Source organism: Fundulus heteroclitus, chromosome 11, assembly GCF_011125445.2.
Source record: "Fundulus heteroclitus isolate FHET01 chromosome 11, MU-UCD_Fhet_4.1, whole genome shotgun sequence".
Taxonomy (NCBI): domain Eukaryota; kingdom Metazoa; phylum Chordata; class Actinopteri; order Cyprinodontiformes; family Fundulidae; genus Fundulus; species Fundulus heteroclitus.
The window spans coordinates 28,259,028-28,282,362 of NC_046371.1; the positions used below are offsets into that span (position 1 = coordinate 28,259,028).

General features: G+C 38.3%; 1 protein-coding gene across 2 annotated transcripts in view; it reads left to right on the top strand.

Annotated features, from left to right (window-relative positions):
- Positions 1 to 23,335, top strand: part of LOC105927793 (seizure protein 6 homolog) — a 141,812-nt gene that overhangs the window by 61,219 nt on the left and 57,258 nt on the right. For both annotated transcript variants that reach the window (XM_012864730.3, XM_021317594.2), the window contains exons 2-3: positions 6,419 to 7,150; positions 7,633 to 7,754. In XM_012864730.3, the coding sequence (XP_012720184.2) occupies positions 6,419 to 7,150; positions 7,633 to 7,754 (854 nt within the window). The remainder of the gene's footprint in view (positions 1 to 6,418; positions 7,151 to 7,632; positions 7,755 to 23,335) is intronic.

Below are 23,335 nucleotides of genomic sequence, written 5' to 3' on the forward strand. Positions count from 1 at the left end.
CCCTTACCATTACTTTTTTCAGCTTCACTTTTTACTTGATTAAAGGAGACAGAGAACAGGCAAAAAGTCGTTTTGGTTGTCCCCACTGCTTTCTCTTTCAGGACCAAGTGCAGTCCAAGGAGTCCAAAGGGTGCAATGTTTTTTTTTTTTAAATCACTTCCCCCTAAAAGAATTATTAGTTTAAAACACAGAAAAAGTACTAAAAGTGTAATATTTGCCAGAAAATATATTTTCCAAGTCCACAACGCTTAAAAGGGGCAATAAGTAAGAAATGTACAAATCTTGAGGTATGGTGCAGAAGTACTTTAGTGCAGTGTGTAGCCCGTATTTACTTCCTGGTTCCTGAGCCAATCATATGAAAGTTCCCAGGGTTGCAAAAGCAGAGCACAGCATTTGGTATTTTATGTTTGCAAAAGAGCAGCAGCCTGCAAACATGGAAGCCACTAAGAGAAGCGGACACTATCTGTTTTTTGTGGGTTGTTCCAATATGAAACACTAGGAGTCATTATTACTTATTGTTCCTTTAACTGACGCAAATTCTTCAAAATGGCTCTGTGGAAGAAGGGATCCAAAACATCTGACTCCGTTCCAAGCAATGAATCCCCTGCTTTGCCATTGGCCACCTCGCTGAGCAGTCCTAAACACAATAGGACCACTCCAGAACCACATCCTTTCTAAGCCAATAAAAGTCTCTAGACGAAGCCCTGATTAGCACTTTGCGAGACAAACTTGACTTAGATAAGAATCATTAAGGTGTTTTGATCAAACGAGATCCCAGACCATGAGATCTTGTCACGCTCCCATTAATCACAGAAAGGGAAAGCTGTCACAAATGACACTTTTAATTAAAAATGTTTTATGCTGTGCTTCATGAAAATGTTGCCTATAAACACCCAATTAAGCTCTAGAGATCAGAACAATATGGTAGCTCCACTTCTCTCTTCTGTAATCACTACAGCGAGGTCTCCAGCCTTCACCCATTGATCCTTTATTGATCTGTGTATGAGAAACTCTAGTTCAGCTCAGTCCTCTACCTTCCTCACTCTCCGTGTACACTCAATATTCTGACTGAAGGACAGCAACGGATGGTCAAAATCTTTAACATACATAGAAGCAGAAAAGGAGACAAAAAAAAAAAAACAGTTGAGGAAAGGAAGCATGAAGGAGGCACTGGTTAAGAGTCCCAAGCAGTTAGAACATTCATCTAGGCTAAAGATTATTCCCCAGCTTTATTGTACAGTAGTGTGCGCTTGAGATTCCTCAGTAGTTCGCTTTCATGAAGAGGGGAGGCGGGCAGTGTTGTACGCTTCAATCATTTATGAAGACCTCTCTTTACACTCCTTATTCTTTCTTGGAGTGGGACATGTCAAATATGCTTAGTTTGCCTTTATAGTGCTGTTTAGCTGCTCTTGTTGTGACAGAATAAGGCTACGAGGAAATTTTTTTTTTTTCTGCTCCGTCCTAAAACATCAGAAACGTCTTTGAATTGCTTCTGCTGCCAAGGAAGATAAACACGCCGCTGTTGTGTCTGTCAGTACAAAATGTAAAAGCACGCGTCAGTTCCGTCAGCCTGGGACAGGCATTGTAACAAAATTGTTTACCAAGCCCCTTTGAATAGCCTGATCAAACTTTTATTAGTTGTGCTAAAATGTCTGCGCATCAGCAGAATGTTGCGGGGGCACTCAATTACCTTCAAAGTTTTATGAGCAGAAACAGAGCTTCTACAAGGCTCAGGTAATTTTGACATTTATTATATATTTAAAACCTTAATGTAAGTTTTTTTTTTCTGTTTTACGAACCACTCTAGACTCTTTCATGATAACATCTATTTGGGTCTTATGTCTTAAGTGTTTAGCATACTGAAAACATTCTAAAATCGAAATAAATAAATAAGCATTTTGAATCAGTTTAACCCAAATCAACAACTCAATTCACAAATTATTATTGGGGTTTAAAATATCAGAATATATACGATATTTTTGTGGAAAACATGTCTAAAAACATTTCATGTTGCCCCCGGAAAAAGAAGTCTATAAACAGGGGGGCGGTACTTGGGCGAGAGGCGGGGGTACACCCTGGACAGGTTGCCAGTCTGTCACAGGGCAAAACACACACACACACACACACACACACACACACACACACACACACACACACACACACACACACACACACACACACACACACACACACACAGCTAAAAACTGCAGCCCTCCTGCATTGACCTTCTTATTACAATACACGTAGTTTCCATTCGCTTTTACATAATGTGCAAATTTCTTGATAATAATTGGAAACAGACCAATTAGACCTGTCAACCAAACAAATAGGCGCGTCAACGAAGCTGTGAAAGCTGCTCTATTTTTTGCACATATTTCGCAAGTGCTATCTGCATTATCTCTGCCCAGGATTTAAAAGTAGATTGCTATAAAACATGCAGACAAAAAAAAAAAAACACACCAGGAAATCCAGCAGATGTGAACAATTTGACTTAGTGATCCTTGATTCACAGCCTGTAGAGGTGCTTTTCTAAGCTTTAGGAGCAACATCTGACTGTGTCAGAGAGGAATCCTGGTCAGAATGGTGTTTCTAAGTCAGTGGTGGAAGTGGATGATTTTGGACCACAGCTGCAGATTTAATTTATTAATTTGATGATTAAAAGGCATTGTCTTTAAATTTAAAAATCAGTCAGCTTGTAAAGTTATTGTGTAATCTAAACACATATGCACATTAGTCATGTCTTGTGTGGACTTGAACATGTCACTTAATGATGTAAAATCTTTGCAGAAACCTGTATCACAATGTATGATGAAAGGTGCTGTACTGACCTGCTTTTCAACAGAGGCATCAGTCCGTTTGTAAAGTTGTGGGCATTTATGGTCATGTTATTTAGATTCCGACTCAGAAAAGTAGGGTTCAAGAACTTGGGAAATATAGGATAAATAATCAGGCACACAAAGAGGACCTATAGTATCGATATCTGCTGCATCTTTGGTTGTGACTGCTACATTGGCTGTCAATGAGGCTTTCACACAGAGCAACCTGAAATCATCAATTCAAGCACTTGAGCCTAAACTTTCTTATCAGCCATCAGATTTAGCCTCTGCTGGCTGCTAATCACACTGCGTAAACCCAACTCTACTTTTGGTTTGGTCTCTCTCAAATTCTTAAATGATTTATTCATTTTAGTCAAGCTTCTTCTAAAAAAAAAATGTAAATAAAACATAGAGTTATAAATGCTGTATAAAGACGCATCAAGAAGACTTCAGCTTCATTCTAAATGAAGGGCAAGTTTAGCTTCAAAGTTGGAATCTGTAGCTCAGGGATAGTTCTCTCTGACGTTTATTTCAAGTCTGTTCAATGTGGTGCTTATAGCAGTTCTTGTTACGGTATGTAAAAGTCATTGCGTATTCTTCTAAAATTCAGCAACAGCCCCATCACTTGTTCATGAGGTGTGTTGTCACTAATGCATGTGCCTTGTATGTATAAATCTTAATTTTTTCACATCACATTGCACTGAAACCAGGATTTCTTGCATTACGCCAAGGCTTCACAGAGCGTGATTCTGAAGCAAAGGGAAAATGATGCTTGTTTCTTTTTGTAACAAATATAATCTGATGTACCATGCATTTGTAATCAGATGCATTTAATTTGCTATCCCCAAGAGATGTCAGAACAGCCAGTTGATGATATAGGACCACTTTTTCAACATGACAATGACCCTAAACATAGCCAGAGATACAGTCGACTGGTTCAGATTGAGATATACTAAGGTGTATGAATGGCCCAATCAAAGTCCAAACCTAATTAATATACGTAAATACAATTGTATGGGACCTTTTTCCTTATGCTTTACATCTGTAAAACCATTTCAAAACTACTGTATGAATGATTTTCCTTCCAATTAGAAGATACCTTTTGTTGGTACATCACATACATTCAGTGCAAATAAATGTTAAAGTCTGTGGCTTTAAAATCGTTTTAAGTTGGTGACTTTAGTGTAGCAAACTTCAAGGAGGACCCATACTTTTTCAAGCTACCTTAGGGATGTCTCACTCATTTGCAGCCTGTGTCAACAAAAGTCTTTCATCTAAAAAAAAAAATAATAAAATCTGTCGGCAGCTTTTCTGCCTCATTAAGAAGAACAGTCACCCCATATGGAAGCTAATTAAGGTGTCAAAGCTGACAGCATTGTTTCATGTCAACACATTAACAAACACAAGAAAGGATGATTGGAACTTTTGCTCTGTTTTTAGACAAAATTATTTCATCATTGTATCATGTGCATAATAAAGAAAAAAAAGTTATTCTGTGCAAAGTCAACAGTATTTTTGTGGTTTTAAGGGAGATTAAAAGGTACATTTAAAGTAAAAGCAAGAACTCACTTTTGTCCGTATCGTTTCTCAGATAATTTTACCTAGAAAACCTGAAAAAAAAAAAAACATCTTCATGTCTAGGTAAAATAAACAATACCCTAAGCGTGCAGGTGCTACTGGAAAACGTCTAATCATTTCAGGCTAGTTGTTACATCAGAGGCTTTCCAGTATTCCCTGTTTGCTGAAATGCTGTCTGGATTATTTGACGCCTTGCAGCGGTGAGAACAATTTATTTGTTAGATTTCTTCTAACAGCCGAAGTGAGAAAACTGCAGCGGAAAATGGGGAATATACTTGTCCCTCTGAACACACAGTGCAATTACTTAACTGCAGAATCACATAGCATGAGGTGATTGATCATTGTGTCCTAGTGTGGCTGGTAAAGGCTTTGCTAAAGTTTAAAATGAGGAAACAGGATCGAGGTTGTGGGACCATTTTTATTTATATGCTTTTACTTTGCACTCAAGGCAAATCTCTGCTGTCTCTTCCTGAAACGAAATTGGAGGAATTAATGTTTTTTGCTTTGAATCTAGTTTTATTGCAGCGAATATGTAGGCTAATAAGATGGTACTGCAGATATAGGGGTGGCTAACACATGGAATGGTGCATTAACATTTCCAGCTTCATAATTCATTTTCTGTTACTAAAACCTCCAGATTTATTTCCCTATTTATTTTTTTTACTCATAAATTCACAGTTGAACAATTAATTCTGGGTTGACATTCTAGTATAATCTTGAAAGACATAAAGAATATTTTCTTCATCTCATTGCTATTCATTAAAGTGCGGCTGAATACAAGTTAATCTATGCATTGCCTTTTGTTTTGTTCATCTACCTTTTTTATTTACTTATGTTTTTCATGTTGTGGTGGCGAGTACACATTTTCACCTAGGAGGAAAACAGACTATTTCTACTGACCGTTTTGTTTTATTCTGTGTTGCCGCTGCCAGCAAGGTGCAACTCTTTAATTCACTTTTGATAAACTGGCTTACTGGAAACTTTTAGTCACTGCTTGGAGCATTTATTTTGGGTATAGAAACCCTGAAAAACATCCTTTACTGTAGTTAGACATTTTAAAATGGTAGATTTTTTTGTAATATATGATATAACTTGCTGAATAATACCAACTGAAAAGCATAATATGAAAAAAAAAAAAACATTAAGTAGGTTTTCTTCAAAATAAAATCAGCATGGGTTTAATGGTACACGCATGTACTGTAAGTCAGGGTCAGGGCTCAACTGTAGAATCACATATTTTACGCTGCAGCAAAAAGAAAACCCTACGAATATATATATATATATATATATATATATATATATATATATATATATATATATATATATATATATATATATATATATATATACTCAATAAGCATCATTTGATATTAAAGTCTTTTAACTTGACAGTTTCTATTGTATCAAAACAATTACAAGCAATATAACATCCCACACTTTTAGGTCACAAAATGTCATTTTAGCATTTTTAGCAGAATGAGGAATAATTCTTGCTTTTCTGTTTTACATAAATAGAATAAATACCTTTACCCAATTGTTAGTGACAGCTGCATTAGATGTCAACTTTCTGCCCAAATCCATTTCTGCTGCCAAATATTTGACACAATGAATGCAGACCCTGCTCCTGATTTCTGTTTGTGTCTGTTCCTATATGCAGGTTTTAATTCCAAATCTTCATACCTAACCATTTTTTCTTTTGTACAGATGTCATGTGGTTTAGCCATCAGCTCTCTGGCATTGTTAAAGTAGCTCTGATTTTTAAACCGATTCGTTTAGTTGCTTTCAGAACAGATATTTTGAGGCATCATTTGCTTCTTATGTCCCATTTCTTGACGGTTTCCATTGTCACAAGGCAATTACTCAGAGACATAATGAATTTATTGGCAGTTACAAAATGTGATAGTCACCAGAGGAAAGCGTCAGACTTTGTTAAGTATAATTTTGGTAGCCTACAGGCTTGCAGGATTTTATAGTTCATTGGACTATAACGTGTTTGCCTAATCAAGGTTTTATTTTACCCTTAGGTCCTAGAGAAATGAACAGCGTCAGTAAGAAGACGTTAGCTGGAGACAGAGACCTCTTTACACACTTGGCCACACAGGACACAGAAAGTGAAGTCCATTTAGTCACCACAGCCTCACCAATGAACATGCCCAACCACCGGCCTATCCTCAAGGGTCTGCTGCTTCATGAACACCTACTAACTAGAGACTTCCAGGGGGACCAGCGATTTTTCAGGACGGATGGCTCTGTGGCTGGAGACCCCACCATGCCAGGCTTTGTCTCTGCTCCAAATGCAGGCGATGCTGTCACTCAGATCGTGCCCCACGAGGATGCCCCAGCCTTCTCAGACATCGCCACTACTGCCACGGAGCCTGCCACCTCTCCTCTGACCACGCACTCTCCAACGACACCAGCGCCGCCTGTCTCTCTCCCTCAGAAGAAATCAGCCAAGGAGAAGATGAACGATTCAGGCAATTTGGTGCCAACAACAGATTCCCTCACTACTCAAGTGACACCACACAGCAGAGGCCCGGGCACACCAGTCGCATCCTTATCCTCACAGGAAAAGGATTTTCTCCTTGATGCCACACCTAAACCCTCTTCAACAATTTCGGAAAAAGAACAGGTCAAGGAGAAATTGAACCCTGACCGTCTGAACTCTAAGTTTCCTTCTTCGATGCGTGAGGAAAGCACCAGCACGGCATCCATGACTGTTATCACGACAACTACCATCACTACAATGCAAACATCAGGTAAGCATGCTGATACTGTCCTTTGACCTTCAAAGGACTTCTACAAAAAAATAATGGCGGGACTTTTTACAATAAATGTAATCATCTTATTTTTAACCCAAGAATATTCCATCAATGGGTCCATCATTCTGCAAGAGTTAACCCATTTTTTTTCCCAGCAGGGAAGAAATTAAGCACCAGGTCATCAGCAATCACGTCTGTTCATTTATGCATTCTGCAGACAGCTCGCCATTCATCCCTCCAGAGATAACGGAGTTGCTCATGTGACAAAAACAATCTGATTTTTTTTTTTCCTGATGTGCCCTGCCTGTCCTTTCCACTGGTCACAGAGGGCTGAGGGCCCAGATAAGCGGTATCAAAGAGGATATCTGCCGAGAAAGTTGGAGGGTTACAGGGGCATAGAGAGACACAGGTGTGCTGTCAGAAAGATCAGTGGTGTGAGAGAAAAAGGAAATCACTTTTATTTTTGCTCTCTCCAACAGAGCCGTGCAGCATGAATTTCACTGAGTCCGAGGGTAACATTGAAATCCAGCAGCACGTTGACCCCGGGGTGGAATGCAACTACTTGATTACTGTCTACCTAGGATATGGCATTGAGGTTCAGGTAAGTGCTAGAAACTTTATTGTTAGCCACTCTCAAACTTTTCCATCAGTTTTATTAAGCAGGTTCCAGACAGGTCACCAAAGTTGGTGACTGGAACATTTCACTTAAATCTGAATTGCTCTCATGGTGCATCAGTAGGACTTCGGATTTAAACCTGAGTCTGAGTCTGAGCCATGAGTCTGAATAATCTTTATCTTTTGCAATCAGGAGAGAACGTAAGCTAGTGTGCAAACTACAGGCTACATATCTTACAGATTGTGTACATATTCTGTAAAGGGGTGTGCTTGAGTTATTATCCTGGGACATTAGCAGACCGCAGATTGCAGCAATCTTTTCATGTTAGCAGGTTCATAAAAATGACCAAATGGATGACCAATGTCTCCCCTCAATAAGCTTCCTTTAAGAAATAAATAGCACTTCCTAGTTAATCAACTCATTCCAACCCTATCTCCAAACATAATTTTTTAGTTATTTTCCTTATCGGGTCAATCACAAGAAAAGAAATCACCGTATTTGTGACAGTTTCCATCAGTTCATCCATTGTCTATCAGTGCTTATCCTTGCAGGGCCGCGGGGTGGGGGGTACATGTGTGTGGAAAGGGGTGTGGTCTGGTTCCTATTTCCAGTGGTCTTTTATTCAAAATTACATGTTTTAAAAATGATCATAAATTTTTATGTATTCAAACCTCATTGAAACATAAAAGGGTATATAACCTACAGCACAGCAGTGTTATAGTAAGTAAACTTTATTTATATAGCACCTCTTACAGGATAAAAAAAACACAAAGTGCTTTACAATAAAAAAACACACACAAAACAACACCAAATAAAAAGATAAAATATAAATGCAACATCAAAGCATGAAACTAGTTAAAAGCTAATTAAAAGCCAGTCAGAACAAGTGGGTCTTCAACTGCTTCTTAAAAGAATGAACAGTCAGAACAGCGTAAACATAAAGGCAACACATTCCAGTCTGGGGGCCACAGCTTTAAATGGCCGATCCCCTCTGGTCCTGAAGTTAATTCGAGGAACCATTAACAGTCTTTGGCTAGTTGATCTCAAACTACGAGAAGGGGAATACGGTTGTAAAAAGTTGTATATATAAGGAGCTTGGCCACTCAGGGCTCCAAAAGTACAGATTAAATTTTTTAAATGAACTCTAAAAATATAAGCGCAGTGAATGGCATACATTTGATGAGAAAATGCTTATTTCGGTCATTAGAGATTTAACTTAGTGCTTACTGCCTAAATACTTGGCTTAAACTTGGAATAATGATTTGGGATTATCTCTTGTAGGTTCAAAGACACATCTTTAAAGTTGGATTAGCTGCCGTCTTGCAAGGAAGCAAAAATAAACTGTAAGCAAGACCCTGAGGTCAAACTAAGGATTTGAAAATCTGGCATTTGTGTTTTTTTTCCTGTTCCGTTTGCCCAGAAGGAATTACCTGAAAGCTTCACCAACCAGTTCTTTGATTAATCTGCTGTTTGTTGCAGGGCAAGTGGGGAACTTCGTGTAGGTGAAAAACATGTTTTTTGTTCCTGCAAAAAATGACAGTGACACACCAGAGAATGATAAACATAACAAATGTAATCTGTAAGATAGTACAGCAAAAGAAAAGCCATGAAAGTTATTAGAAAAGTTAGAACATCCAAGAGAGCACTGCACGATGAAAGCTTAGCCGACTATGGCCCTTATGGGGAGAAAAAAAACAAAAAACAACTAAACTGACAACCTTTTGCACCACAATGTTTTATTCAAGGAGCGAACAGCCCTGACTTATTCTGGTTTAGTTTCAGCTGCAGAAAGATTTGCTGGTGTTTTGTCGCTTGTTGGAGACAGACAGGCGGTGAATTTACTGGAGTGAGTGGGTGGATGGGGGCACAAGAGATGGGGCCTTGTCTGAGGTTGAATGTTTGCTCGGTAAGTCTCCTCACAAAAGGTTATAAAAATTAGCTGTCAGTGTGAGCATGTTCCCCGGCATTTGCAATTCCTCAAATGCTTCATTTACCACTGGAGACTTTAAAATGCGCAAGCTTTGTCTCGCTGCCTCTGGAGGGCTAAGATAAGTCTTGACAGAGTATATGTTTGAGAATGTGCCGTTCTCCGAAGCCTTTCTCCGGGTAACGTGAGTACATTTTGAACTACTTATGAGTAGACACACACTCACCTGCATGCACACGCACACACACAGTCGCGTGTATTTGATGTATCAGCCTTTGGCTTATACAGCTCCTGGTGTATTTGGTACAACATTTCTTTTGTAACTTTATAAAAAAAATTTAAAAAAAAAATTCAACTGGGCTGCATGAAAACCCAGAAGGAAGTAATTCGTTTCAAGCTCTATGCAAGCAGATGGGGGCAATGTGAGTCTCAGTCTAACAGTCAGAGGAAAAAAGTTGTCTCACAGCGTGCTGTGAAAAGTGAAATTGTTTGTTACAGGAGGAAAGCATACATTCAACAAAAAAACAAAAAAAAACAAAATGTGATATCTATTCTCACTGGTAGTTTGGGAGATTTAGCACCATCCTTGATTCACTTTTTATTCTATGATTCTATACAGATGACCAATAAGCCCAAATACTCTTTCCTAGTGTTAGTGATTGAAATTTTCCTCTATAGGTATATATTAGGCAACTGACACGCACTTCAAGAACCTGAAGCATCATAACTATCACACTTTTTATAATAATTTTTTTTACATAAACAAAACCAATATGTTATTTATTCAATGGTAAACATTAATAAAGCTTGCAAAAACTGGTCATCCATACTACATACCGTGTTTTTCGGACTATAAGTCGCACCTTTTTCATAGTTCCTCAATTTTGCATTGTTTGTTGTTATTTACATCTTTTAATTTTTTGTTCAATGCCCTTTTTTTCTCTTTGTAGTAGGTACACCTGGTCTGGCTGTCTGTTAACTGTGATGCCATCCAGGGAGGCAGATCATCCACTATTGCCATATAACATAGAAAGGATTCCTGGATCAATGTGTGCTTCTGTGCTTTTTTGTGTCTCTGCTCTGTCTTCTCTAACCCCCAGTCAGTCGAGGCAGATGACCGTTCACACTGAGCCTGGTTGTGGTTCTGCTGGAGGTTTTCCTCCCTGTCAAAGGGGAGTTTTCCTCTCGCCTGCGCTTCATGCATGCTCAGTATGAGGGATTGCTGCAAAGCCATGGACAATGCAGACGACTGTCCCTGTGGCTCTACGCTCTTTCATGAAGAGTGAATGCTGCTTGTCAAGACTTGATGAAATCTGCAGAATTTCCTTAGATAGGAAACTTTTTGACCAATCTGTCTGGATGATATAATTGAATTTAACTTTGCAAAGTGCCTTGAGATGACATGTGTTGTGAATTGGTGCTATATGAATAAAATTGCATAGACGTGTTGGCTGATCCTGCGATGTGTATCAAATATATAACATGCATCAGTCATTTGGCTGTCTGTGAAGCTGATAACAGCTAGAGTTTGGTTATGTTGTCCAGGCTGTTTACAACTTCATGTTCAAGAGTCTTACTGACCTGTCTATGTTGCTCTCAAACATCCATGTTTGACAATTTTCAGTGCAATGCTGAAATGCGTTGGCGAGAACCTCTCCAGTTACTTGCTAGTTGGAGTTGTTGGGTTGTTTTGCTAAATTTACCCCATTCAACCTCCCAGGTATGTTCCATGTTATTCAGCCTGTTGTAAATGCAATTATGTAATAGAATAAGTTGCTATACCAGATTAACTGTCAGTTTTTAGCCTTGGATTTTGTGAAATTTCTAGATAAAATGTGACTTATAGTTCGGTCTGACTTATGTTTTTTATCTCTTTATGAGGCATCTTTTGAGTGATGCGACTTATAGTCCAAAAAACATGATATATTATTTTACACTTCTTTGCTAAGAATCTGATATAAATCTGTTTCAGTGCACCAAACTAGACAATGTAATGGTTGTTGTGACAGTGACGTATTTTACCCAGAGCAAGACAGAACTCTTTTTTTTATATGTTTGTAAAAAAATATTAACAAAAATTACGCTTAATCAGAATTAATTTCAGTATTGGACTAGTTGTGCACTGGAGTTAGCTATAGAGCCTTGGCAAAATAATTCAAAGCCCTTGAACTTTTCTACTCTTACCATGTCGCAACGCAAACTTCGATATATTCAACTGAGATTTCATGTGATACCGACTAAAAGTAGTGCATAATGAGCAGGAAAACTAATGCAGGTTTTTCAACATTTTTCCATTAAAAAAAATACACTGTGAAATGCATTTCTATTCAGGTTTCCTGAGCCAATACTTTTTAGAACCAAATTCTGCCACAGTTACAGCTAAAACTCTTGAGATTTGTCTCTACCAGCTTTACACAATTAGAAACAGAATTTTCCTCTCTGGCTACTCCTCTTTGCAAAAATAATTAAGCTCAGTCAGATTGCTTAGAGACAGCGTGTGAGCAACAGTTTTCAAGTGCTACAGATTCTATAAAGGGTTTAAGGTCTGGGCTTTGACTGGGCCTTTTTAACATGTGACTATGCTTTGATATAATCAGTTACATTGTATCTCTTCTTGCTGCATGTTTGGGTTCATGGTCCTGCTGGAAGCTGAACATGCACTTCAGTCTCAAGTCTCTAATATTGGCACCCTCTAATAAGTTTTTGTTTTCCCCATCAGCTTGGACCAGTCTTTCTTTAAAAAGCATCATGCATCGCTACCTACATCATGATTCTGCCCAAATATATTTGACAGTTGGGGGAAGCCTTAGGGTTTGTGTTTTTAGGGTGAGGTACAGAGTAAGCTTTAACCTACGTACACAGTAGCATTTTGTTGTGGGTCACAATGTTTAGTTTTGGTCTCGTCTGACCAAAAGAACCTATTTCCAAATGTTTGCTGTGTCTCCTTCGTGGTTTGTGACAAACCTCAAAAACGCCTTGTTACGGTTCTCTTTAAGGAGGTGCAGAAATATGGCATAACTTATACAGCCTTGTTTAAAGTGTCCTCTTAAATTACTTCAGTTTTGAGTATTAATAGGCTGACCACTTCTCACCCCTTCAAAATCACTAAAAAAAATGTGACACCTGACTCCCAGAGGGTGGAGACAGAAGATATTTAGGTAGGGGGAAGGAGAAAATTGGGATTTTGCGTGAATACACACGGAAGTATCTGTGTACTTCTGTGTGAAAATGTTATTGATGTAGAATAATATTTACTTACATTTAGAGTGTTGTGTGACTACCTGTAGAGAGTGAAACACATTATGGCAACCTTAAGTTAAAGCTTTGGAAGAGATCATGAGAAAGAGGCTTCAAAATTAAAACAAAGAGACGCAACAAAAAGGGAAATTGTTTCCCGTACTGACATTAATATCTAAATGAGTTTGTTGGACTACAAAATAAACCTGGCCCAAGTTTGTAGCAATGACACCACTGCATACATGAGTGTATAATGTATGAATGAAAGATGGCATCTAACGGACAGACAAAGGTTTGTAGTAATGTCTGCAATAGCTATCAAGACTGACTGTCCATTTTCCCAAATACTGCACATAAGGAAGTTTCTCTTCTGGACTAAAACCAGTGAAATAAACAAAAGTACCAGAACTTAAAAACCTCACTAAAATTTTCCCAAATTTCTCACTAAAGAGAAATTAGAAAATAATATCCTAAAACAATTCCAGTAAAAACCCTCTAAGTTACCAGCCTTGCAATGGTTGCTCGGTTCAATCAATTTCCCTGGTCTTGGTCTTATAATTTACAGTGCCAATCACAGGCTGACATTTCACTGACAACTCTGAGGTGATGAGCTGTAGGAAAGACATTATGGTTGAAGCGCATGTTCATAGTTTGGCAGCCAGCCTTCGTTATGGAAGGGGGTTTTCATTATAGCTGACAGTCCAGCAGTTTGCAAGGGCAGAGCATGGTAATTGAATTAACGGATTAATCTGGAGGACAGATGTGAAGACTGAAATGAATATTTTCAGATTATTATTATTTTTTTTTAGCATTAGTTCACTCAGACATCTCACACAAACAGGAACGTTGCCACTTCCCAACACTGAAAAATGCCTGAAAGTGAGATCACAAATATGGGCAAGAAATAAGCATAATGAGACAATTCCTGCATTTAGTCTATATTATTTTTAGCAGTCTGGCAGCTTGCGGGAAAAGGAGGGTGATAAATGTAGCAGGAGAATTTACTGCCCTCAGCCTTGCTGTTCTACCCATCTCGCAGCACATAATGCATTGCCCCAGCTGGTGTTTCTGACCGCATTATGATTTATTTGCAGAATTATTGTGAGAATATTAAGAGGCTGATACATCATAACTTTCAGCACAAAGATAAATAATGTTATAAATAGTTGGAACCTTTTTTTCTTTGTTTTAAAGGTATTGCCTGTTTTACTTCTCTCTATATTTTGTTAAGAATTTAATTAAGTGAGGCGTATTTATCAGTGTAGTAGATACTCATATGAAAAGAGCATATAAATCATTTCAGTACGAGATATAATTTGTTGATTTCAGTATGATATTCCCCTGCTATTATATCAAGGTTCTCAATGATGAATAGCTTGAAAAACATAGATGCTTAAAATGACGGATGGGGGAAAACTTTATTTCAGGATTCACTTAATCCATTTCCATATCATTATTTACGTTTAAATTAAAATATAAAAGTGTTTCCTTTTAATTAACTTTTGAAACAATACAACAACAAAAAAACAAAAACAGAACAAATTGAGTCCAATGTCGAGCAATGACACCATTAAGTAAAGAGATGGGTTGTATTTTTCAGAGATTCAGAGATGTGTTTTGTCTGAAATGTGGACGTCAACCCCAAAAACAAAGCATAAACCCATCTGAAGATGCAGGCTGAAGATGGAAAGAGAGACATTCCTCATAAGGAAACAAAACCTGTACTGACCAAGGCTGAAGGGCACTCAGCGAAAAAGTAGCCATTATTCCAAAAAACAGCAAAAGCCAGATAATAGATCTCTAATTCACCAAGGCAAAAATCTTAATTTCTGGAGACATGTCCTGTGGTCTGATGAAACTAAAATCTTAGTGCTGGGCTATAATGACCATTGTTACATTTGGAGGAAGAAAAGAGAAGCTTGGAGGTCTGAGAACACCACCCCAGCTGTAGAGTATGGTGGTGGTACCATCATGGTATGTGGGTGGTGTGCTGCACTTCGCAACAAATATGATATCATGATAAAAGAAAATGATGGGGAAATATTGACGTAACAAGTCAAAACCAGGAAGTTTATGCTTAGGCACAAATGGGCCTTGCAAGTTGGCAATGGCCTTAATTGTGATGCCAAATTAGTTGCAAAGATGCTTCATTCAGATAACTCAGACAGACAACAGGAATGGGTTCAATACATTTATTTAAAAGAGATGTTTCCATTACTGTCAGGAATCAAATGGGAGCACAGTGAGATAGGCAGAACACCAAACAAAATCCACCAACCTTTTTCAGTGTCCAGGAGGAACCGACCCGTGGATCACAGCAGTACAGCTCACACTCAACAGAATTAGGGCAAGGCAGAGGGAGATCCCATTTCCAGGCATGGGTCAAAACTAGAGGTTGAGGCAGGCAGAGGTAACAAATGAGCTAGGCAAAGCACTTGGTCAGGAAACAGATCAGGAGATCGATGTCCTGATTTCTGAGGCCAACCGGAGAGTCCAACAAGGCAAGGCAAACAGGAAAATCCAGAACATGAAGCAAGTTTACTGAGAGGCAGACAGGGAAGGGCCGCTGGATGGTCTACTCACACTGTGGCTTTCAAGGTTCTGGTGGGGAGTTCTGTGGGAAGCAGGAATATATCATCAGGGGCGCAGGTGCACACTGATCAGGTAATCATAGAAGCGCAGGTGATGCTGCTCCCACTAATTAGAAATAGTAGTTCTACCAAACGCAAATGGGAAAAGTATGTAAACTTTCCCCAGTTTAGCACAATTCTGTCAAAAATCTCCATCTCATTTTTCTGACACTGAGGAGATAGAAATAATTTTGGTAAACCTAATTGACGCCCAAAAATAACATTTTGTATGATTTTATGTCAGAGTGAAGAGAGATGGTTATGTGTCATAGTGCACAATGATAACAATGAAACATAAGTTGTTATACCTGCATATATACAATTATATATTACCATTATTTTTAGTGGTAGTAGCAGCTGCAGTAGTAGTAGTAGTAGTATATATATATATCCACTCATGTATTATTTGTGTAGTCATATTTCTATTTATGTAGAATTTTGGGTCCCTTACACAATTAAAACATGATACATTTAAGGGAATACTAACTTTAGCATACTTGAAATAAGTAAGTAAAAATTTGGTAAAAATATAGTTTTACTTTAATACAAACATCCTGTGAGCTTTTTTTCAGTGATTTGATAATATTCAAAGTAAATCATTTCTCTATTTCCATCTTCCCCACCACTGTCACTTTTGCAATAAGTTTTTAGCACAGGACAGATGGAGACGTTCTAGAGCTGGGCTATGGTATTAGAGAGCTTAAAATCTGTTTTGAAGCATTTTTCATGTGATCAAATAAATCTTGTTGGGTAAAGCTAGCTATCAGCTCCTTCCAGGCCATCTGTCCCGCGCCGGATTCTGCATCTTCTTTTCTCACCGACTTACCTTCCTGGGTCTTAAGGAGTTTCCCTGTGAGGCTGTGCAAACATTCTGATTGGCCTGTTTACTGGAACATCTTCCAGTATCTCTAAAGCAGAATGAAATAACGTGTAGGAAACACTGGGGATAGAAGTGAACATCGGGCTGCTCACACTGTCGTAAAGGCCGATTGCAGCACAGCTTCCTCCTCCTGAAAGATCTGAACTGGAAAAAAATAAAATAAAGAAAATAGAGAGGAATGCATTGTTGTTGTTTTTCTCTTTTTTGCCATTTTTCATTATTTTTTTTATTTTTGTCTTCTGTCATCCCCCCATCTTATGCTATTTTTTACACTTTCCGTCATATTCACTCCAGGTTGTTATCATTCAAACTTTCTTATTTATTTCACATTAATGTGACATTTTTTTTTTACATTAAAACCACAAGCTCAAAGAGTCAGGAAATGTACAGTCAATTTTTGTTGCAATTACAGTGGCAAGTATTTGTTCAGCATTTGTCTTAAAGGTAATAATTACAGAGTGAAACATTTTCCAATTGTTAATGCAAAATATCTCAAAGTCTACCTAAATGTTGGATTTACGTCTGGACTTTGACAACTGTAGGTCCTTCTAACACCTGCACATGCTGCGTTCAAGGAACAGTAGTATTTCTACTAAAATAAAACCTAACATTGTCTAATTAGACTAAACATTTAATTTAATTAATGTATTTATTTATTTTCTGAAGGGAGTTGGAATTTACTAGGGAGTATCAGAGATTTTGTTAGGCTGCAGGTGGAAATAAATTGTTCTTAAATCTTTTTCACCTGATTAAGCTAATGTTAAATAAAATGAAGAAATTCATAAAGGAGGTGGAATAAAACAGGTATGCTGCAGTTAACAGGCTTTTATTTATGGAAACATTTTAAACCTGACCTTTTCCTTCCACTTCACAACTATGTGCTACTTGTGTTGATGTGTCGATGTAAATCCTATTAAAATTAAAGTTTGTGGTTGTAGAGTGACAGAATGGGGGGAAAAAGGGGTTTGGAAACTTTTGTAAAGCTATTTATCCTAAACCTGGTTCTATGAATTAATGAGTTTTCCGTTAAAGGCAAATACGTTATTAATATAGGACTTTCATTAAAAGTAAATGCTCAAATAACAAAATACAAAAGACACAGGACAACATATCACTATATAGAACAAATACAAAACAGAAAGAGACCAGGCAATGAAATGTATTCATTTAGTAAATTCCTGAATCTCGTAGGGGAAAACCATAGCTTCCAAGTTTAACAAACTGAGACGAGTGCAAATTGTTTCACAGATTTTCAGACAAAATAGAATCAGTTTGAGAGCATGTAATGAGCTAAAGGCTAGATGTGCAAATGAATTCCCCTTAAGGTGAGTTTTGTTATTTTCCCTTTTTTGTTTGAGGAGGATCATCAATGAAACGCCCCTCCGAGGATTGAGACGTTACAGAGCATGCCAAGTGTTTACAGCTAATCCCGACTTGAGGGTTAACGATTGGTATTTGATGCTGCCTCGGCGACCACGCTCCTCTGACTCCAATCAATAGGCATGTTAATAAGCGGCACCAATACTTGACACGCAGGTCCCTCTCAGTGCTGGTTGAATTGCCGTATTGATTCCTGCACTCTCATTTTAATTCCAGTATTCCTTACAAAAAGAAGCAAAATGCTCAAGGCATTGACCCTGGCTGAGGGTGGCTGATGAGCGAGGGAATTTAATTTGTTTTTGTTAGTGTTTTTGGTGGCTGCTAGCACTCTACTCGGATGAAAGGCTTTCAAGAAATAGTAATATTTCCAACACAAACAAGTGTCAATTCTTTTTTGTTAAATCTACAAGTTCCTTTTTTTTTAAATGAATGCAAGCCCCCTTTTTTTTTTTCAAACAGACATCCTTTGACTCAGGGACATTGCACAAATGACACAAGGCATAGCCGGTGTGTCAGAGGCAGAGCCAGCTTGACTGAGTAATGGAAACCAGGACAGGCTTCCAGGCTTTAATCAACTTGAGGCGATGCAAAGGAAAACCTTCATCATGCTGTGATGTGGGCTAGTAAGCCAGGACACGAAGATGGCTAGCCTGATCTTGATGGGCTCTTTAGGGTGTCAAGGCTTTGCAGAGATGAGTTTTCATGGGGACCAGCCATCCCGAGAGGAAAGCTTTCAGGTGACACTAATTGCTCCACCACCCAGCTTGCTGTCATAAAGGGAAAAGTCTGTCTGGCAGAAGTCTAGGGTCCCCTCCCACTGTTTTAGCAGCATGACGGAGATAGGAGTGAAGATGCACACCGGAAAATACACAATGAGTAATGAGCAATGCATAATTTATGCAAAAAAATGTACACGGCGTTAAATAAACCGAGCCGTCAAGGTCGATGACTGATCCGAGAAAGGGAGGCGGATGTATCACAAAGCCCAAATTCTGTGGAATTTTTTTTGTGACGGCATCAACTAATATGTCTGAAAGAAGAAAAAAGATTGGATGATCACTATAAATGTGTTAAATCACAGTATAAAAAAGGAATTATGGACGTTGTTGAACATTTGCCCACGAAAATGTTTGACTTTTAAACAAGCATATCCAATTCAATTCAATTCAATTTTATTTATATAGCGCCAAATCATGAAACATGTCATCTCAAGGCACTTTACAAAGTCAAGTTCAATCATATTATACAGATTGGGTCAGATTATACAGATTGGTCAAAAATGTCCTATATAAGGAAACCAGTTGATTGCATCAAAGTCCCGACAAGCAGCAGTCACTCCTGGGGAACCGTAGAGCCACAGGGAGAGTCGTCTGCATTGTACATGGCTTTGCTGCAATCCCTCATACTGAGCAAGCATGAAGCGACAGTGGGAAGAAAAACCACCCATTAACGGGAAGGAAAAACCTCCGGCAGAACCGGGCTCAGTATGAACGGTCATCTGCCTCGACCGACTGGGGTTACAGAAGACAGAACAGAGACACAACAAGACAGACAAACAAGCACAGAAGCACACATTGATCTAGTAATCTGTTCTACATTAGATGGTAGTAGCGGGTGAGCCGTCTTCTCTGGATGATGTCACAGTTAACAGAACGCCAGACCAGGTGTACCTACTATGAAGAAAAAGAGAGAGAGCAAAAAGTTAAAAGCTGAAATGACGACAGTCATTTCAATGTAATACAATGCAAAACTGGAGAACAGTAGACTGAAGAACAGTAGAAATCAGTAGAGTGAGAAAATTAGACCCTGATGTCCTCCAGCAGCCTAGGCCTATCACAGCACAACTATAGAGATAGCTCAGGGTATGAGCCACTCTAACTATAAGCTTTGTCAAAAAGGAAAGTTTTAACATTAGTCTTAAAAATAGATAGGGTGTCTGCCTCACGGACCAAAACTGGGAGTTGGTTCCACAGGAGAGGAGCCTGATAGCTAAAGGATCTGCCTCCCATTCTACTTTTAGAGACTCTAGGAACCAGCAGCAGACCTGCAGTCTGAGAGCGAAGTGCTCTGTTAGGAACATACGGAGTAATCAGAGCTCTGATATATGGTGGAGCTTGATTATTAAGGGCTTTATACGTTAGAAGGAGAATTTTAAATTCTATTCTTGATTTAACAGGAAGCCAATGAAGGGAAGCTAAAATTGGAGAAATATGATCCCTCTTGTTGATTTTCATCAGAACTCTTGCCGCAGCATTTTGAATCAGCTGAAGACTTCGAACTGCATTTTGTGGACTTCCTGATAGTAAAGAATTACAATAGTCCAGCCTTGAAGTAACAAATGCATGGACTAGTTTTTCAGCATCACTCCTGGACAGAATGTTTCTAATTTTGGCGATATTCCGGAGGTGAAAAAAGGAAACTCTGGAAACCTGTTTAATATGGGATTTAAATGACATGTCTTGGTCGAAAATAACACCAAGATTTTTTACTTTATTACCAGAGGCCAAGTTAATGCCATCCAGATTAAGGGATTGATTAAGAACTTTATTTTTTGAAGACTCTGGCCCAAAGATTACAACTTCTGTCTTGTCAGAATTTAAATGCAGGAAATTTAAAGTCATCCAGCTTTTGATGTCATCAAGACATGACTGCAGTCGAAGTAACTGATTGGATTCATCAGGATTTATGGATAAATATAGCTGAGTGTCATCAGCATAACAGTGGAAATTAATCCCATGCTGTCTGATAATTTTGCCAATCGGAAGCATATATATAGTAAAGAGAATTGGTCCAAGGACTGAACCCTGTGGTACTCCACAAGTGACCCTAGAGTTTGAGGAAGATTTATTATTAACATGAACAAACTGGAATCTGTCCGACAGATAAGATTTAAACCAGCCTAATGCTTTTCCCTTAATCCCTACAGTATGCTCAAGTCTTTGTAGGAGAATATTGTGATCAACTGTATCAAATGCAGCACTGAGATCTAACAGGACAAGTATAGACACAAGTCCATTATCTGAGGCCATGAGAATATCATTAGTGACCTTCACCAGAGCTGTTTCAGTGCTATGATGAGCTCTGAAGCCTGACTGAAACTCCTCAAGTAGGTCATTACTTTGTAAATGTTCACATAGTTGATTAGCAACTACTTTCTCAAGAATTTTAGATAAGAAAAGAAGATTAGATATAGGTCTGTAATTTACTAACTCATCTTGATCAAGAGATGGTTTCTTAAGTAAAGGTTTAATAACAGCTACTTTAAAAGCCTGTGGTACATATCCATTTACCAAGGATACATTAATCATGTCTAAAATAGGACCACTGATCAGAGGGAATACCTCCTTAAACAACTTGGTTGGGATTGGGTCTAACATACAGGTAGAAGGTTTAGATGAAGCTAAAATTTTAGATAGCTCAGAAAGCTCTACTGCTTTTAAACAGTTCAGACACTGCGCAGGTTCTAAGGATTCCTCCAATGCTGCCTCACTTACTGAGGATGAGGTAATCATGTTTGGGAGGATGCCAATTATTTTATTTTTAATGGAATCAATTTTATTTATGAAGAATCCCATAAAATCATTACTGCTAAGAGCTAAGGGAATGGATGGATCAACAGAGCTGTGGCTCTGAGTAAGTTTGGCAACTGTACTGAAGAGAAATCTAGGATTATTCTTATTCTCCTCAATTAATGATGAAAAATATGCTGCTCTAGCTCTGCGAAGGGTCTTGTTATACAACAATAGACTGTTCTTCCAGATTAGGTAGGATTCCTCTTGGTGTGTAGAGCGCCATTTTCTCTCCAATTTCCTAACATTGTGCTTCAAGGAACGCAGCTCTGAATTAAACCAAGTAGCCAGCTTCCTGTGAATAATCACCTTCTTTTTCAAGGGAGCTACATTGTCTAATGCAGAACGCAATGACAAAGTCATACCGTTTACAAAGACATCTATTTGTGAATTGGAAGAAACAACATTGCTGCTATCTGCAGGGCATTTCTGCAATACGGAGGATATTAAAAAGGGGACAGACTCTTTAAGTTTTGATACAGCATTATCCGATAAAGATCTACTATAATGGAACCCTCTTTTGGGGGTGGAGAACTCAGTTAGATTAAACTCAAATGTTATTAAAAAATGATCAGATAGGACAGGGTTGTGAGGAAATACTGTTAATTCTTCACAATCAATGCCATATGTCAGAACAAGGTCTAAAGTATGGAGCCGAGAGTGCGTCGGTTCATGCACATTTTGAGCAAAACCAATTGAATCTAGGATAGTTTTAAAGGCTACACTAAGGTTATCACATTCTGTGTCAACATGGATGTTAAAATCACCCACTATAATAGCCTTATCAGTATTTAACACCAAATCAGATAAGAAATCTGACAACTCATCCAAAAACTGAGTGTAAGGGCCTGGTGGACGATACAAAACAACAAACAGAAGAGGTTTTATTGCTTTGCAGTTTGGATGAGGGAAACTGAGGGTTAAATGTTCAAAAGAACTGTAGTTATTAATTGGCCTGGGACTAATTAATAAATCAGACTGAAAGATAGTTGCCACTCCTCCTCCTCTTCCCACAGATCTGGGAATGTGGAAATTTGAATAATTGGATGGAGTTGACTCATTTATACTAACGTAGTCCTCTTGTAGCCAGGTTTCTGTGAGACAAAACAAATCAATCTGTTTATCAGAAATCAATTCATTAACTAACAAAGTCTTTGGAGGGAGAGACCTTATATTTAATAGACCACATTTAATTGTTTTATTTTTAGGTTCAAGGTGAACCGTATTGATTTTTATTAGGTTTTTATGATTTGTTCCTTTTAGATAAGTTTTTGATCTGTTAAGTTTTGGCCGTGGGAAAGACACCGTCTCAATAGGATAATGGATGGGTAACAGTACAGAAGCTGCAGAGAGGTGTGTTAAACTACGGCTCTGCTTCCTGGTCTGGACCCTGGATTGTCAGCATTTAGGAGGACTAATAAATCCGGCCAGATTTCTAGAAAGAAGAGCTGCACCATCCAAAGTAGGATGGATGCCGTCTCTCCGGATCAGACCGGATCCATGAAAAGATCCATTTGTAATAATGATGTTTATTAATGGTTATTAGGCGTTTTATTTTGGTAACATTATAACCTGCATGATTTCCATAGAATTTACCTTAATATGTTGGTTAAGTTAACAAATATTCACTGTTATTGTCTGCAGAGTGCGTCATAAAATGCTACGACTGATGTAATAGTTATACGGATTTATCCAACGTCCGGAAACATGTTACAAAAAAATTATAACGTGGAAAATGTACGAATGAATAACCCAACATGGAGCTGAAGCACAATATTCAGCTTCAAATAATCCATGCATCAAAATTGTTAGACCAATTTTCTTGGGTGAATTCAATAGATTTATCATTTTAGATGAGACGTGAGTGAAAACAAGCAGATCTGTTTTCTATTCATCTGCTGGCCCCATTATGTTCCCATCACAATTCAGCTTTTTTTTGCTGA